Below are 15,321 nucleotides of genomic sequence, written 5' to 3'. Positions count from 1 at the left end.
CTTGTGACAGCTGCTCACAGATGGTTGCAATATCATAGAATAAAATCACACTCCAACTATGCGAACAATAATATGGACAGTCCAGGGCATAGACACGTCAAACGGCGCATGAAGTCCCATCGAACTAGAATTTTATTTCATTGCTTTAATCAAGCAGGTCAATTTACTTTTAATTTGTAAAAATCATAGCACTTACTAATAAAGAATCGGACTAATTTTCAGTTTGTGTTTTAAATTAATAATAGTGCGTAAATATGTACCTACCCAAAATCAGACTTTCAAAATATTTTGGTTTTGTCATACCTCGTGACATTATCTATGTGTAAATAAAGCGATCGAGTGAACAGACTGCATTTTAAAATCTTCTAAATAATGGAAATGGATAAATCATATGAGTGATGTCTAGTACCGCATTATAAAAAACTTCTACTTATACAAATAAAATAGCAAAGGATTGTCTGCAATCTGATCTGATCATTTGGTTTTTAATACTTTTATTAAAGATTCAATTCTTTTCCAGTTTCGTTCAGATAAAAAGTTATCGTGGAAAGAACGCTGTCGTGTTATAGGTAATCGTATTTCGTTGGGAGTGAAGCTCAGATTAAAAATACAACTATATTCATGTTTTATTTGTTGTTTTAAAATGATGGGTTGGCTATAGACATCTGGTACGGAAATGCATTTTGAATTAATTACGGTAAAAATAAACTTCACTAAAAATTGCGTATAACAAAATGAAGCATGGTATGTATTCCGCAGTTGTAGCCGTCAATGTCAATCGTGAAAAAGGCGGGAGGCTTCAACCATGGTGGACGCGGTTAAACAGATTTTTCTTTAGATTATTGTGAACTCGTTTTGGGGAGGATTGGTGTTGTTTGTATAGTGCATGTTGTAGTGTCGGGGACATTCTCATAGTGGTTGGTTGTTTGTATGGGTGAGTTCTATTAAGATATTTTAAAAGACTAAAAATTTATAATATATTTTTAAGAATTTGCCTATATAGGCAGCTAGCTGCTGTGTGAATGGCGCTGGTACTACGGTATGTACGGTATAGACCGCACCAGTCCTTTTCGAGGCGAGATTGCGACGTAAGTTTGAGGAGAGCTTCGGGAGGGCCGCGTCTGCCACGTGCGAAGTTTCCCACCCATTTCGTCAATCAATTTCTCCTGATGTTTTATATTTTAAGTTTCCCATACTTTTATTAAATTATATACATTTCACATTAGCTAAACTGTGTAAAGCCAGAAAAAAAAATGTCAATCGTCAAACATAGAGAGCCGAGCGGAGCGAGGCGTCCCCTATAATTTAACACGAAAAAGGTATAATTAACACAGGATAATTATTAAATTGGTCATTATTCCTGTGTAAGCAAGTGAGGTTATGCATCCTTAAAAAAATACATTTTGCACAAAATACATAATCTAAAATATGTAGGTATATACTTATTATTCTCAAAGTGGTTTCGGAATTTGTTTTCTTTTAAATAACAATTATTTTTCTATTGTCGAAGACAGAAATAAAACAAAGTTGTAATAATAATTTAAAGTATACATTATTTTAATAATAAGTTTACATTATTTTCAACTGGGACTCTTTCGGAAGCTTATTATTCGAGGCGCTAGGCGTCCCGCGCGTCCCGCCAGTGGTGGTGCGCGGGCGGCGTGGTGTGCAGCAGGCAGGGCCAGTCGCGCAGGCGCGGCGCGCGCAGGTAGGCGTCCCGCGCCAGCGCGCGCGCGCCGCCGTCGGCCGCGCCCGCCAGCGCGCCGCCCAGCCACGCCACGGCGTTGGGCGGCGCGGGCGCGGAGTGGAAGCGGAAGTCGGCGCGCACGCGCTCGCAGTACGGCGGCAGCGCGGCCAGGTGGCGCAGCTCCTGCGCCAGGCGCGCGCGCAGGCCGGGCAGCGCGGCGCCGCCGCCGCACACGAGGATGTTCTCGGCCAGCGCGCGCCGCGCGTCGATGGGGCACTGCGGATCGAGTTCGAGCTTTCTACCTGCGTCTACTTATTTGAAGGGTAAAACTACATTCGTAACATGGTATCGAAGCGCCGCCACCCGGTCACAACGATTGAGCCCCGTGTGACACCCATGGAAGTTGATGAACCCTGAGACTTTCGTGTTTTATCATACCCTTTGTGGTATTTCACTAACATCAAATTAAGTGGAACATTTTTGATGCCACAGTTGCTGCTCTACTTAATAAGGTATTATGTTGAACACGATCGAATGCTTTGGATAAATCACAAAAACACCACTGACATTCTTTATAAATTCGGCACCCGCATCTGGTGTGCCATATTGATTTGAATAAAAAATGTTATTTAATAAGTTTTCCATATTTCGTTCAATTTGGAAAAATACCGATATCAACACACCGATGGAAAAATAAGGGTCAATTTTGTCACATCACTATCACAAGTATAATTTATAAATAAACTGGTTTTTTTTGCAATTTTAACATCTTAAAATTCTTAATAATATCAGATGCAGATATCTGTTTGAATTGAAATAAAATATTGGATAGAAGCTGGTGTTACTTTGCGGAAATCCATAATATAATATGAAAATTAAGCTTAATTTGCTATACTCCGTAAACAGCAGCAGAATCTGTATGGTGTAATTTATAATTTCTTATTTCAGTATAGCAAATTAAGCTTAATTTTCATAATAAATTCAAATAAAATGTTGCACTCTTTTATGTTGGCTATTAAAAACAGGCTGCGGACGGTAAGTAATTTAGAGGACTTGTCAAGAAAATTGGAACACTCTTGAAAAAGTTTTCAAAAGTCCGCGTCAGAGGCTTGTGTAGAAAATAATAAAATAGTAATTTCTGTGCTTATGTGAACGCCCATTAATATATTTTCATTAGCAATTATATTTTTCAAAGTTATCTGAGGCCTCAAGTTGCAAACAGAGAGTCTCTTTTACGTAGAGTTAGCGTTCAATAGGAGTGTACAACATGATTAAGCAATCGTTAAATGTGCCCGCACACTGCGCTGCACGCAGGCACTCGGCAGTACCTGCACGATGCACTGCAGGATGATGTCGGGCAGCGACGCCATCTCGTTGTCGCGCGCGAACAGCGGCTCGGCGGCCAGCTCGCGCGCCGCGCCGCTCACGTGCAGCGAGCAGCCGGCGCGCGAGTAGGCGGCGCCGCGCGCGGGCTCCGCCCCCTGGCGCAGCGCCTGCGCGCGCGCCCGCCCCGGCACGAAGCACGCGCGCACTGCGGCACGGAACGGCAGCTCTAGCTATGGCTGCCAGTGGCGTCCGAAACGATGGACACGCCACTGACGAATTACAACCTAAACCCCAGCGTAGTCGATAGCTGTTGAGTCCCTTTGATAAGTTCTTTTTTTTAACTATCTATCTATAGTTACAAATTGAGAACTATGAATGACATTTGAATTATTTAAAACCGGGCTTCTCAACCGCTTCTGTACTTTTAAAAAAAAAAAATTGTTTTTGTGCAGCAGTGTCATGGACTTGTCCCACACTTTGTGTGGAGATTACCAATCTCAGCTATCACATGGGGTAGTTTTTCTTTATTATATAATATATATTTCCGTTAGTTTAATAATGAGGATGTTTTATTTTTTGCACCTATCTGCCAGACTAATATCTGCCAGTATCTCTCTATTTTAACTAACTAGGTTAGGGCGCGGGTGCCATAAAAAATGCCTTAACTTGTGCGCCATCGCTTCATTTGAAACATTGTATGTACGTTTTAATAAATACATTTATTCTGATTCTGATAAATGCTTATCAAACGAACGCTTCGCTTGCGCAAAATACGATATACATACAAATGAGAAGAGATGAGCTTTCGCTTGTCAGAAATACGTTATGCAAGAGCAAATGGGAACAGAGCTCTAACGGGGCGGGCTCACCTGCGATGTCCTCGAGCGCGCGCGCGGGCGGCGGCGCGGCGGCGCGGTCGCGCGCCAGCAGCGCCGCCAGCTCGCGCTGCACGGCGCGCGCGCCCAGCGCCGCGCTCTGCATGGCGCGCAGCACGGGGCAGCCGTGCACCACGGCCACCGCCTCGGCCTCCTCGGCGCCCAGCGACACCACCAGCACGACGGGCGCGCCCAGCGTCAGCGCGCACAGCCGCGGACTGTCCGCCCACAGCACGCCCGACACCTGCAGCAGCCGTCCCCGTTCTCTGATTCCTCACATTTCTTTTTTGTACTTCGATGATAAATTTAAAAATTACTGCATATAGTCCCAACTTGAATACTACAATGTATTTAGTAATTAAAATTTTAGTTCCTCAGACATTTGGATTACAACTTCTTCGAAATGGCGTCACACAAAAAAAATTGACAGCAACAAAAAATTGTCCATTGGAAATAATGGAAGTCAGTGTTATATCTTCAAAGGCTAATACTTACACACTATCATGATCATGACATGATATTATCAAATCTATTATAATATTTCAAAGTAGAATACTTAATGCACTTGAAATGTGCTATTTCTATGGTGACATAAAGTAGGTGTGAAAAAAGCTTTCTTTGCATAAAGCATTTTGAATAATAAATATTTTCTATTCTTATTAAGGTGCAACAAGACGAAGTTATAATATTGTGCATAGAATCATAGCAACCTCATAATGCAAGAAGAGCACTTTAGCAAGTGTTTCTCTGAACTGTGTTGGTGTGAACAGTGACTCCACCACCACCACCTTGCGCTCCTTGGGGTTCACCAGCACATGCCTGAAACAACAACACGATCAAACAATACCAGCTTACAAATACTGACTATAATTAACAAGTCTTACCATACACTTTGGCACATTTGTAGAACGACCCCCATCAACAAATCTTTAAAAATAATTAAATAGAAGTGAAATAGTCTCTTCAGAAGTACCAGAAGTTTCTAAGCTGCATACAGTAGCACAGATCACATTCCTCACCTGAAGTACAGTATATGCAGCATGTGTACAAGGTTGTCGTACAGCTCCTCTACATCTTTGTAGTCGTAAACTCTCTTGTGTCTCCGCTCTGCGGCACACCAGTACTCTGAGGGAATGATGCATCGCGGCGCAGCTTCCCCTGTGAAACCAAACCTGTCAAGTGCAATGTTAGTTTTTAATATTCGATAACAATACATGAGAGCTTACACCATGATTATTTTAATTACGCTGCACAACATTTATATTTGTTTTATTTATTATAACAGTTTGTGTAGCATCTTTTTATTAAAAGCTACGGAACTTAAACAATGAATGAATGAATACACTTTTATTGTACACCACAGAAAATTTACAGAGATATTTGTATCTCTGTAAACACAACAACACAATAAGGTTGAACATACCATTTGGCGGCCTTATCGCTAAATAGTGATCTCTTCAAGGCAACCAAAGGCATACAAGAAAATGCTATACAAAATTAGTAGGTGGTACAACAAACATTAGTGAAATATTAGGATTTTAAACTCAATTAACATAAAATAAACATATAACATTGAACATATTAAACATATGTACAAAAATATAATATATATTCCATACATATTCACAAACATACAAATACTCTACTATAAATACATAATTATAAAAAAAAATAACCCTCAAAAATATATAGAATCCAATATAAACAAAATAGAATACAGTGATCATTCCCATCAATGCCCTTCGGAAATACAGACAAGGAGTGATCCTTCACTTGTTTCTAAAAGGTGCTGATCATTTGCGCCTCACAAATCTCTAATGGCAGGGTGTTACAAAGTTGTAACAGCCTGAACCGTAAAGGATTTGTGAAAAAACAAAACAATAACTCAAGATCGTATGAAGGTTTACAGAGTCCTTATCAAACTTGTAACTATTTCACATGTAGGTTTTAATAGGTACATTTAGAAACAGATTTGTATACTTCAAATAAAAAACTTATTGTTATTATTAAAATGCCCAACGTTCAGTGATGGATATTAATGTTGTAAGAGAATAAGAATATTTTATGAGTCACCATTCTTCAAAAATACTTTCATTTCTCTCTTTCCGCTAACGAAATTCGAATATATATCATAAGCTCATACTTACTTCGTGTAATCCGTGCCGAGATCCAATACTACAGCCTGTTTTTCTTGAATTAGAGCGATCCCTTCGTAAAGTGCCATTTTTGCTTTACACTACATTACTTTAACATTTAATAAGTTAACTTCACGGAAATGAATTTTTAATTTCAAATTAGAAAATATTTGTCATAGTAAAAACAAGTAGGCAGGTAATAACAAAAAAGGTAAAAATTACAGGTAACAGCTAAACAACGTGAAGTGTGAACTGCAGTTAAATGTCAATTTGACAGTGTCATTTTTTTTATTCTTTCCCACAGAAAAAAGGCAAAGGTGTATCACCGCACGTCTATATTGACAGTGAGAGGGAAACCAAATGTTTCTGAGGTTCCGTCACTGACCTCTATTATATTATAGAAAGGTGAAATGGGTTCCGTGGTTTTAAATCACACACGGCAGCTATAATATAAAGATGTATATTTTAGATCCACATTGTTCTGTTTTTAGCACATATGGCAATACGCGTATTCTGAATCTGAATCATCTTCTGATGAACTTTCTAGTAAATCTAGTAATAAGTATCTGGACAGATCCATAATATTACAACATTGGTCAGCCGAATGGCGCAGTGAGCAGCGACCCTGCTTTCTGAGTCTAAGGCCGTGGGTTCGATTCCCACAACTGGAAAATTTTTGTGTGACCCACTCTTGGTACCCATAAGTCAAGCTATGCATACTTTGGGACTAGATGACGATGTGTTTATTGTCGTAGTATATTTATTTATTTATTTTTTAAATACCAACATCCTGTATAACGACATAGCAGCTGGAGAATGCGTCAATCAGGACGTATACCAATAGAATGAAGATAAAAACACGTTACCTGTTGTGTGTAATGATACGTTAAGATAATTTAAACCTATGCATCCCAGGATGTAATGTACATTAATATACATTATAGCTGCCGTGTGTGAAGTCCTTCAGGCAAGTGCTTGTACACGATACGAGCTACGTACTAGAACCAGTGAAGATCCATTAAAATATAAATAATATGGCGTGGGCAGAAAGTGATTCAACAAATGGAATACAAAAGTTAATGTTTAAACCCATATAACCTTTTTGAGTAATGTCAATAATTTTCACTGAATTTCGAATGACAAAATTTACAGTGCAATTTTAATGTTTTTTACCATTTTCTTTATTAATCAATATTGCTGGATCTTTTTAATTATATTTTATAGTTATTTGGTACCGAAATGCGAGTACTACGAACCACAGCACCGTTATCGCGTATCCTAAAAGTGTATACCATTCGCTTACCAGAGTTGAAGACACATCAAGGAAGCAGATCGCAAGTAATTAGCAGCGACACGAGATTGGGAACGTTACCTCGGTTTCCAAGGGTTGCGACCAAGCTGTCTAGGCGGCATTGCTACATGGGATGCATGGCAAAACTCCTAGATTCCTTTCTTAATAATTACACGTAAATTTATTATTAAATTGATTATATTATAACACTTTGCACCTACTCTTTACTAAGGTAAATTCATTTCTATTTATATTTCGGGAAGACTACAGTTTTGTAAACTAATTTCCATAGAAGTTAGACTGGTTGAACTAGCTGAACCGGGTAGGATATAGGCCTGAATCCTTTCAGGTTTGTGTCTCGAGGTAATAAAGGTTCCTTATAAAATGAGTAACGAGTACACAGTAGGTACAGTACATGCGTTATATAAGTAAGTTCATAAGGTGCTTATGCGGTTGCATCCAAATCTAAATGGGTAACGCTTTCCTTTTTACAGAAAAATACTGAGACCTTTTCTAAGATATTTATAAATTTATGTGTTGTGTATCGCCCGAAAATCTCTTGGTGCTACAATTAAACTGTCATCTGAATATTTTGGATTCGATAAATCAATCGACATTTTTTTTTAAATAATAACATATGACGGACCAATCAGATGGCCCACCTGATGTTAAGTGTAAAACTATCGCCTATACACAAATCATAAACAGAGTAACACTATGCAGGGCAAGCAAGGAATACGTCGTACAATTTGCCGCCCAGTGTCCATCCACGTGAGGCGTAGGTTTGAAGCCTTATGTGCCTCTTATTATTTCAGCAACTGAGACCGCAGCAATGCAATAATGCTAATCTGCAGAAAAAATTATATTACTCTTGTCATTAACATCCAAAGAATATAATCAAAAATCTGGTATAGATGTAATTAAACTGTACATAAACCTCAAAAATTAGCTTTTTGCTATATGTTTAACAACTGGTTAGGGTAATAATTTCAATTTCAGACATTATTTTATTCTGTTTATTGTGTGTTTTTATTTTCGAATTAAACTTCAATCAGAAGCGCTTTTTTATCAAGTTAATGTTTTTATTTATTAACAGTTTTCCTTTTATTTTACAAACCAAAACAATAATAACTATTTACTAATCATTTATTTTACATACATTCCGCTATAATACATATTTACAAACGTAAAAACGAATTGAGATTGTCACATTATAAAAAAGCTTGAGCAAGGCGGCGCTGCCGTCTCATATCACTACACTCTATCACTAGTTGTCGAGATGCGGCCCGCGGCGCACTCTCTACTTAAGTGCACACAAAAATCACAGCGTACATCACTAGCGGCACGTCACTAGCGGTCCATCACTAGCACATCACTAGCACGGCACCGGAGAACCGACTGCGGCGCGACTCTACTTAAACGCGATATACACACTCCGATTTGCCTGATCAACAAAAGTATGGACTGTCCAAGGAATGTGAAAATGAGGAATTACTGTTAGTCGTAGTATTGTCTATCAATCGGTTTGGCAAAAAATGGGCATGTGTAAATCGCTTTAGATACAATTTTTATTGGTATAGAAGCCAATCACCGCTAGAGTGGGAGCCGAGCCTCATAAATAAATACAGGTCAGTTTGCTTTGCTCCCATCGAGCGGTTGAAATACAATTAATTATTATCAATTAACTATCAATAGCCTACCCTCTACCTCGATTAAACTAAACATTTCCGCTATCGGTTCTCTTGGGCATACCCCGAGGGATGAAGATATTCCGTTATAGAATAGTACAAAGCAGTTATATAAAAATAGAGAGTATAAAATGTAAATTTCTGTTAGATAGTGTAAAAGTATAAAAAATAAATAGTATTGTGTATACAATATTATATAAGTGTAATAAATAAAATATATTTTTATGTTAAGTATCTGTCATGAGACATACTTATCGCGATGTGAGCTAGTAAAAAGTTACTAATAAGTATGTTAAAATACAAAATCTATGTTATGAATCACTTAACCGAATGGGTACCTACTATCGCAACTGCAATTTATGATGCCAAACTTGACACAGGTGTGACGTTTGACTTTTTAAATTGTATTTCTCCCTTAGGTACAACTTCAATGAGGATAGTCAGGGCTCTGAAGCGATACTGTAGCGACATTTATGTCTCATGTGTACCCGATATAGTAGGATATTATGCGGCTCTTCGAAGTTACGATTATCTTTCAGTCGATACTATCATACCGAAGGAAAGCTCCCGAGCTAACAGGTTTATATTTTCATGCTCAGTCAAGTAGCGGGAGTGTTCGCCGCGGTAACACTCTGCGGTCGATCCTGCGACGGTCGGATCGGGACACGGACAGGGTTGTATTTGTAACTTAAAACAGACTTCAACAACTTTTAGTAGTCGATTAGACATTTTTAATTTTTTAGAGTATAAATCTATATTTTATATATTAACGTTCTCGTTTCGGTCCCAATTAAATTTGATCTAAATCGATTCAGTAGTATAAAGAAATAATGGGACATCGAAAACAAGACATAATTTATTATAGAAAATTAAGTTTCCTATGTTTCCTTTAAACCTAAACCTACTAAGATCAAATATGTGTTTTTGAAGTCGTTTTTGTAAATATTTAATGTAAAATGAATTTGTTAAGCTAGCTTCACACGCCCCGATCCGAGTCGCGTTCCGAGTTCGCTACGACCGAAGCCTCTCGATATTATTCTAAACGCCCACTCTCTAGATGATAGAGGTGATGAGTCGCGCCTTGAAGTTGACTATCCTCTCGGAGGTCTGCGCGATACGTAGGATGAGGTCTTGGATGAGGTTGGCGATACCGCGGTTGGCGATGATGAAGAGGCGCGTGATGGGGCCGGGGACACCCTCCGTGAGGTTGTCTCCCTTGGGGCCGCCGGCGTCCTCACCCTCGGCCGCAGCGGCGTCGCCGGATGAGGAGCCCGATGATGAGCCCGCAATCAGCTGGAACACCACAATTAGGCAATCAGAGTTAATTACAAGCAGTCGGTTTGCGGTTCGAAGTATTGCATAAAAGTCTTTGTCATTATAGGCCAATGCATCAAAGGTAATTCTCAACCATTCAAATAAATATTAACGTAGTAACAGGTAAATTAAACATAATAAAATTAAAATTGGGGCGTTTTATAAAATTATGAATTTTAGTAAATTTTTAAACAAAATTTATAATGCATTAAATTACAATACAAATAAAAAAAAAGTTCCACTTAAAATTTGTTCATAAATAATATATTAATTTATTCATATACACTGTAAAAAATAGAAAACCCATTATAAAATTAGTAGGAAATTACTACTGAAAGTGCAACCAAAAAGTATGTACAAGTGTGTTAATTAGAAGATATAGGTGTAGGTGTAGGAAATGGATCATGTAAGCGAAAGAAGCCCCATTATTATCTAGCTACATTCTAAAGCTGGTTCCTCTGCGACGCCAGTTCTACTGCTGCAGCACTACCCGACGACGACTGTAAAGTTCTAGTTTCTACTCTAAGTGGCCGCCTTAGACACTGTGCCTATATCGGTATTATAACACGTGATCTGACAACGGATGTTAAGTTGTGTTGTCGGCCATGAAAGTTCAATGAGCATGCTTCTAAAAATGTTGAAATAGCTATGCGCGATGTATGCATACGTTCTAAAGTGATTTTAATACCTTTGAAATCAAGAACATCATCAAACGTATAATTTCATCTTAAGATTCTTTAAATAATATATAATCTTGGCTGATTGAGTGCCGGTTAATCCACTAAACCAAGCGTTATATTACGGAAGTCTACGAACATAACGAACGATTGTAGATATTTGTGAAGTCAACATCTCCAACGTGCGATGAGTGAATTAAATTAAATTACAGTGTACAAACTTATCTGGTTGTCGCGAATTACAGAAAATTCAGCTTTATATTCATTGTAAATGCTTTATCCTAACTATTCTATTTAAAAACCAATTTAAAATCCTGTCAGTCACGTCTTATTATCCTATGGCCACAGCGCCACGCGGGCTAGCTACGAGTGCGCGACGGTACTTGTGGCAGCAGCGCGGGGTCCAGCGTGGCCGAGTGCGCGGCGCGGAGCCCCACGGACAGCTGGTCGGTGCCCGCGAACAGGCGGAAGGCGTTGCCGGCCGCGCGCGCCACCATCTCCGCCGGACGCTGCAAAACAACCCTTCACACTCGGCACAACGCTCGCTGCGGCTCTCACCACCTCGCCTGGCCTACCTCACCATGCCGCTTCCGAACTGCAAAACTTCCTCATCCTCCGTAACACTGTTTAATCCCCGTAGCTCTTTTAAAAAGGAATTGACTAATACGACAGAGACAATTGGCCATAGCGCTCAAAATACTCAATCTATTAATGTGAAAATGAAGTGATTGAAATTAATGGAAATATACTTGTGATTGTGGAAGTTTAATAGATAAAAAAATTGCGCGAAACATCCACTTGGCTCTCAATGCCCATGCCTTGAATTCAAAGTGAACTATATTAACTTTACCATAAATAAAGTTCACTTTTTAAAGAACTCGAGTTGGAAAGAGCGTGATTGGGGAAATCGTAGTGTGTCTGGTCGACATTATTAATGTACTGTACTTAGAGCGAACTAGATGTTTGGAGCGATCCTTGCTCGTGCCATCTTCTGAAAGGTAATACCCAAAAATGCTTTGATTAGATACTGCCGATCCTTCCCTAACTCTCTTTGAAAGTTTGAGTGAAATTAGCGGAAATGTGATTGTGGATAATCGGTAAGAGTGAATGATAATAATAGAAAATAAGTTGAGGCAAATATATTATGAAGTGAATATAAGCATAGGTAGATATGAGAAAAGAATTGAGAAGAAATTCGTTACAAGTATTGGTCAATAGAGGAATAACTATCAGTTTAACCGATACATACTCTGACCACGTCGAATAGGAAGTTTCCTGATCCACCGCCGGAAGAAGACGTGCTGCCACCAAGGAATCTGAAATTATCATTATCATTTTAATTTTCATAAATTAAATGAACCTTAAAAATAATAGTTATAGCGTTGCATGTAATACCTAGATACGATGTGTTTGTATCTAAATAAAATTATTGCCTAAACGATTGCACTGCGATTGCGTCTGATTGCGGGCCATTTGCTACTGTCCGTTGAGAAAAATTGTCATCTGTTTGCGAGGATCTCTCAAAGATTCAAAGATCCATAAGAAATTATGCTCAATAAGATTGAAAGGTATACAAAAATATATTCTTTGAACTAAATTCTACAGAGATTCCCAGAATTACTAAATTAGATAGTAGTTCCATTGAAACATGCTGTTGTGTCGAAGAGGCGGATTAATTTACAATAGACGTTACGTGTTCAATGTAGAAGTAAAGCCAATAAAAAGGTACTGTAATTTCGTGCGAAATGCGAATGGAAAAGTTTGCAAAAACTGGCTTGTACTCTCGATACATTGTTCGTCAATGCCACCCGACTTGCCACTTGCCACTTGCCTGACGGGCCGTGTGCCGCGTGCAGAGTTGTAAGAACGGTAAGAGGGCCGAGGTGGCGTGTCATTTATGCTTGCAAATATTGTTAAAGTTGTGTAATTTATATTACATTACTGTTTGCGATCCAAAATATAAAATATTTAGAAGGTAGATGCTTAGCTATGTACCGAAAGTTGTTTCTCGTTAATATAAACCAACTCCATTGCTGGAAGTTGTCAATACGCTGAGAGTACTTTAAAAAAAAAAAAAAAAAACGCTGAGAGTTTTGTGGCTAGATGTATAATGCAGAGCCACGCATAAAGTAATGGGCAGTGATTCGATCTTGACAGTTGTTCATATCATGTAAATGTTCCTCAAAGATCAGAGACGCAGCTCCACAGTTACAGTTATGATCAATTTGTGGTGATAGTTAAAATTAGTTTATAACCAAAGATTTCTTACAACTTCAATGCCATTCTTTCTTCTAGCAAGTGAAATACTTGCATTGGCATCTCAAGACAATGACATGAAGCTCAGCTGAACTCTATCTTCCAATTAGATTAGCGCGCATCCTCTCGTATTATCGGGGAAAATGCAAGCAGCCAAACGCTAACGTCAAAGATCTAATTATCTGAAGAAATATTTTGTCTCGTTAATACATTATTAACGGTAATATATTACTTCAGAATAAGAATTCGAATATCCCTGGCTTTAACGGTGCAGGAAAACATGTTGAGCAAACCTGCATGCCTGAAAGTTCTCGAAGACGTGTGAAGCCTATCGATCCGCACTTGGACAGCGTGGTGGACTCCGGCCTACACCCTTCTCATCCTGAGAGGAGACCGTGAGCCGGTAATGGTTCGACCATGATGAATTCATTCTTGTCGCCTTACCTCTTATTCCTGTTCTCTTCGCTGTCATCAGCGTCGTCCAGCGTGATTTCATCGATGGCCGCGTTGTTGGTTTGCGCCGCGGTTTCCTGGTCGTCGCTGGCCGCCTGATTGTCGCTGGGTGCCTGGGCGTCGCCGAACGCCACGCGAACCTCGGCCTGCTGGGATTCCGCCCCGGACAGCAGCTGGTTCTCGTCGGCCACTGCGTTCTGCAAAATCACGGTGAGTGAGCCAACTGCGTAATCAAGCGTGCAATGATCTGCCCCCTCGCGTTGAACTGGAGATCGCTACATTGTGAGCATCGCAATTTACTGGTGGCTGAGTTTATTACACTGAATGGCGAAGCATTGATGCCGTCGTCCACTGGCAGTTTCAGGTGGTACTTGCGCCAGTTGGTATTGCGATGGTCGCACTGTAAGCGTCGAAGTTCGCCACTCGGGGTGCGTGGGATGGTTGGTGGCGATGTGGCGATGGCGATGGATGGAGGCGTGCGGTCTGCGCGCGCCGGCGGCCGTCCACAGGCTGATAGTGCGCGAATGTGCGTCGCTCATACCGGCAAGAAGAACAGCGCTCGCTTGCGCCTCTCGGGCGGCTCCGTCGTCGTACTCGACGACGACGACACCTCGTCCTCATCGTCGTCGTCGTCGTCGTCGTCGTCCAGCTCCACCGTGCCGCTGTTGCTGCGGCCACCGTTGTTGTTGTTCCCTAAGAAGACGCGCAGGAAGATCGGCCCGAACACCTTCAGCACCTGGCTGGTGATCTCCTGTACCTTCTGTTCGATTATCTAGAACATACACCGCCCTTAGCATACCGTTTTTGGCGCTCTGCAGTACCGTTGTTTGTGCGGAAGCGTCTATGCGTTTTGTGTTCTTTAGTTAGTGTGTAAAGCTCCTGATACTCGAGAAAGCTGGCAGTGTGGATCTTTGTCTTTCTGAGAGCCTTTTCACTAGTGTTGAAAAGACGAAGGACGAAACTTAAAAGTGCACGTTATGCTCAAATAAGGGCTTAACATTACAAATAATCCCTCAACTCTGACAGCTTAAAACATGTGGTTTAATTAGTCAAATAGTTAACTCTAATTAAGTTCGATGTTTAGAAATGATTTAATGCCAATTTCAGATCTCTGTTTTGAATAGACAGTTTAACGCGATAGGTATACGGATGTAGCTATAACAAACTATGAACATCAAAACACTGCTGCTGCTACTTTGTTACTACTGTGTTTAATACTACTGTGTTTATTACTACTGTGCGTAAGATGGTGTGATTTTTTTTGAGAAGGCTGAGTCTTGCGTTATCTTCAAATACATTTTAACAAAGTAGCCATGCAATTGTTACTTTTAGATATAAGAAGTTGATATTAAGTTTTAACTTTAATATACTTTATTTTCTGTTACACTTCGGAGAACGTCATCTTCCACTGTAGTGTATCGGTTGTGCGGACGGGACTCAGTACTGTAGAATTAAACCAGACCAGGGTCTCCGCACTTATCATTATTATCTCTGTACAAAAGCGTGTCACCTAACTATTGATTTCGTGAATTGTCTAAGCTTTGCAAATAAAAATCTGTACGAACTATTACTGAAATTACAGTGACTATAGGTGTATTGAGATTTGTGTGAGTTTAACT

General features: G+C 39.8%; 2 protein-coding genes across 2 annotated transcripts in view; both read right to left on the bottom strand.

The window, feature by feature from the left end:
• Nucleotides 1-1,569: 1,569 nt before the first annotated feature.
• On the bottom strand, nt 1,570-6,263 carry LOC120633926 (actin-related protein 10). The gene is made up of 6 exons (XM_039904337.1): nt 6,036-6,263; nt 4,908-5,060; nt 4,599-4,707; nt 3,883-4,132; nt 3,016-3,218; nt 1,570-1,963 (listed from the first exon to the last, which is right to left on the bottom strand). The coding sequence occupies exons 1-6, from the start codon at nt 6,110-6,112 to the stop codon at nt 1,619-1,621; spliced, it is 1,137 nt and encodes a 378-aa protein (XP_039760271.1). The 5' UTR covers nt 6,113-6,263; the 3' UTR covers nt 1,570-1,618.
• A 2,080-nt stretch (nt 6,264-8,343) lies between these two features.
• LOC120633818 overlaps nt 8,344-15,321 on the bottom strand; it is a 46,226-nt gene continuing 39,248 nt past the window's right edge. The window contains exons 4-7 of the mRNA XM_039904177.1: nt 14,244-14,474; nt 13,694-13,899; nt 12,243-12,309; nt 8,344-10,295 (exon numbers count right to left, since the gene is read on the bottom strand). Of these exons, the coding sequence (XP_039760111.1) occupies nt 10,056-10,295; nt 12,243-12,309; nt 13,694-13,899; nt 14,244-14,474 (744 nt within the window). The 3' untranslated portion in view covers nt 8,344-10,055. The remainder of the gene's footprint in view (nt 10,296-12,242; nt 12,310-13,693; nt 13,900-14,243; nt 14,475-15,321) is intronic.

This window comes from Pararge aegeria, chromosome 22, assembly GCF_905163445.1.
Source record: "Pararge aegeria chromosome 22, ilParAegt1.1, whole genome shotgun sequence".
Taxonomy (NCBI): Eukaryota; Metazoa; Arthropoda; class Insecta; order Lepidoptera; family Nymphalidae; genus Pararge; species Pararge aegeria.
Note: the sequence above shows the minus strand (reverse complement) of the source record. Positions and strands in the feature narration are given on the sequence as shown.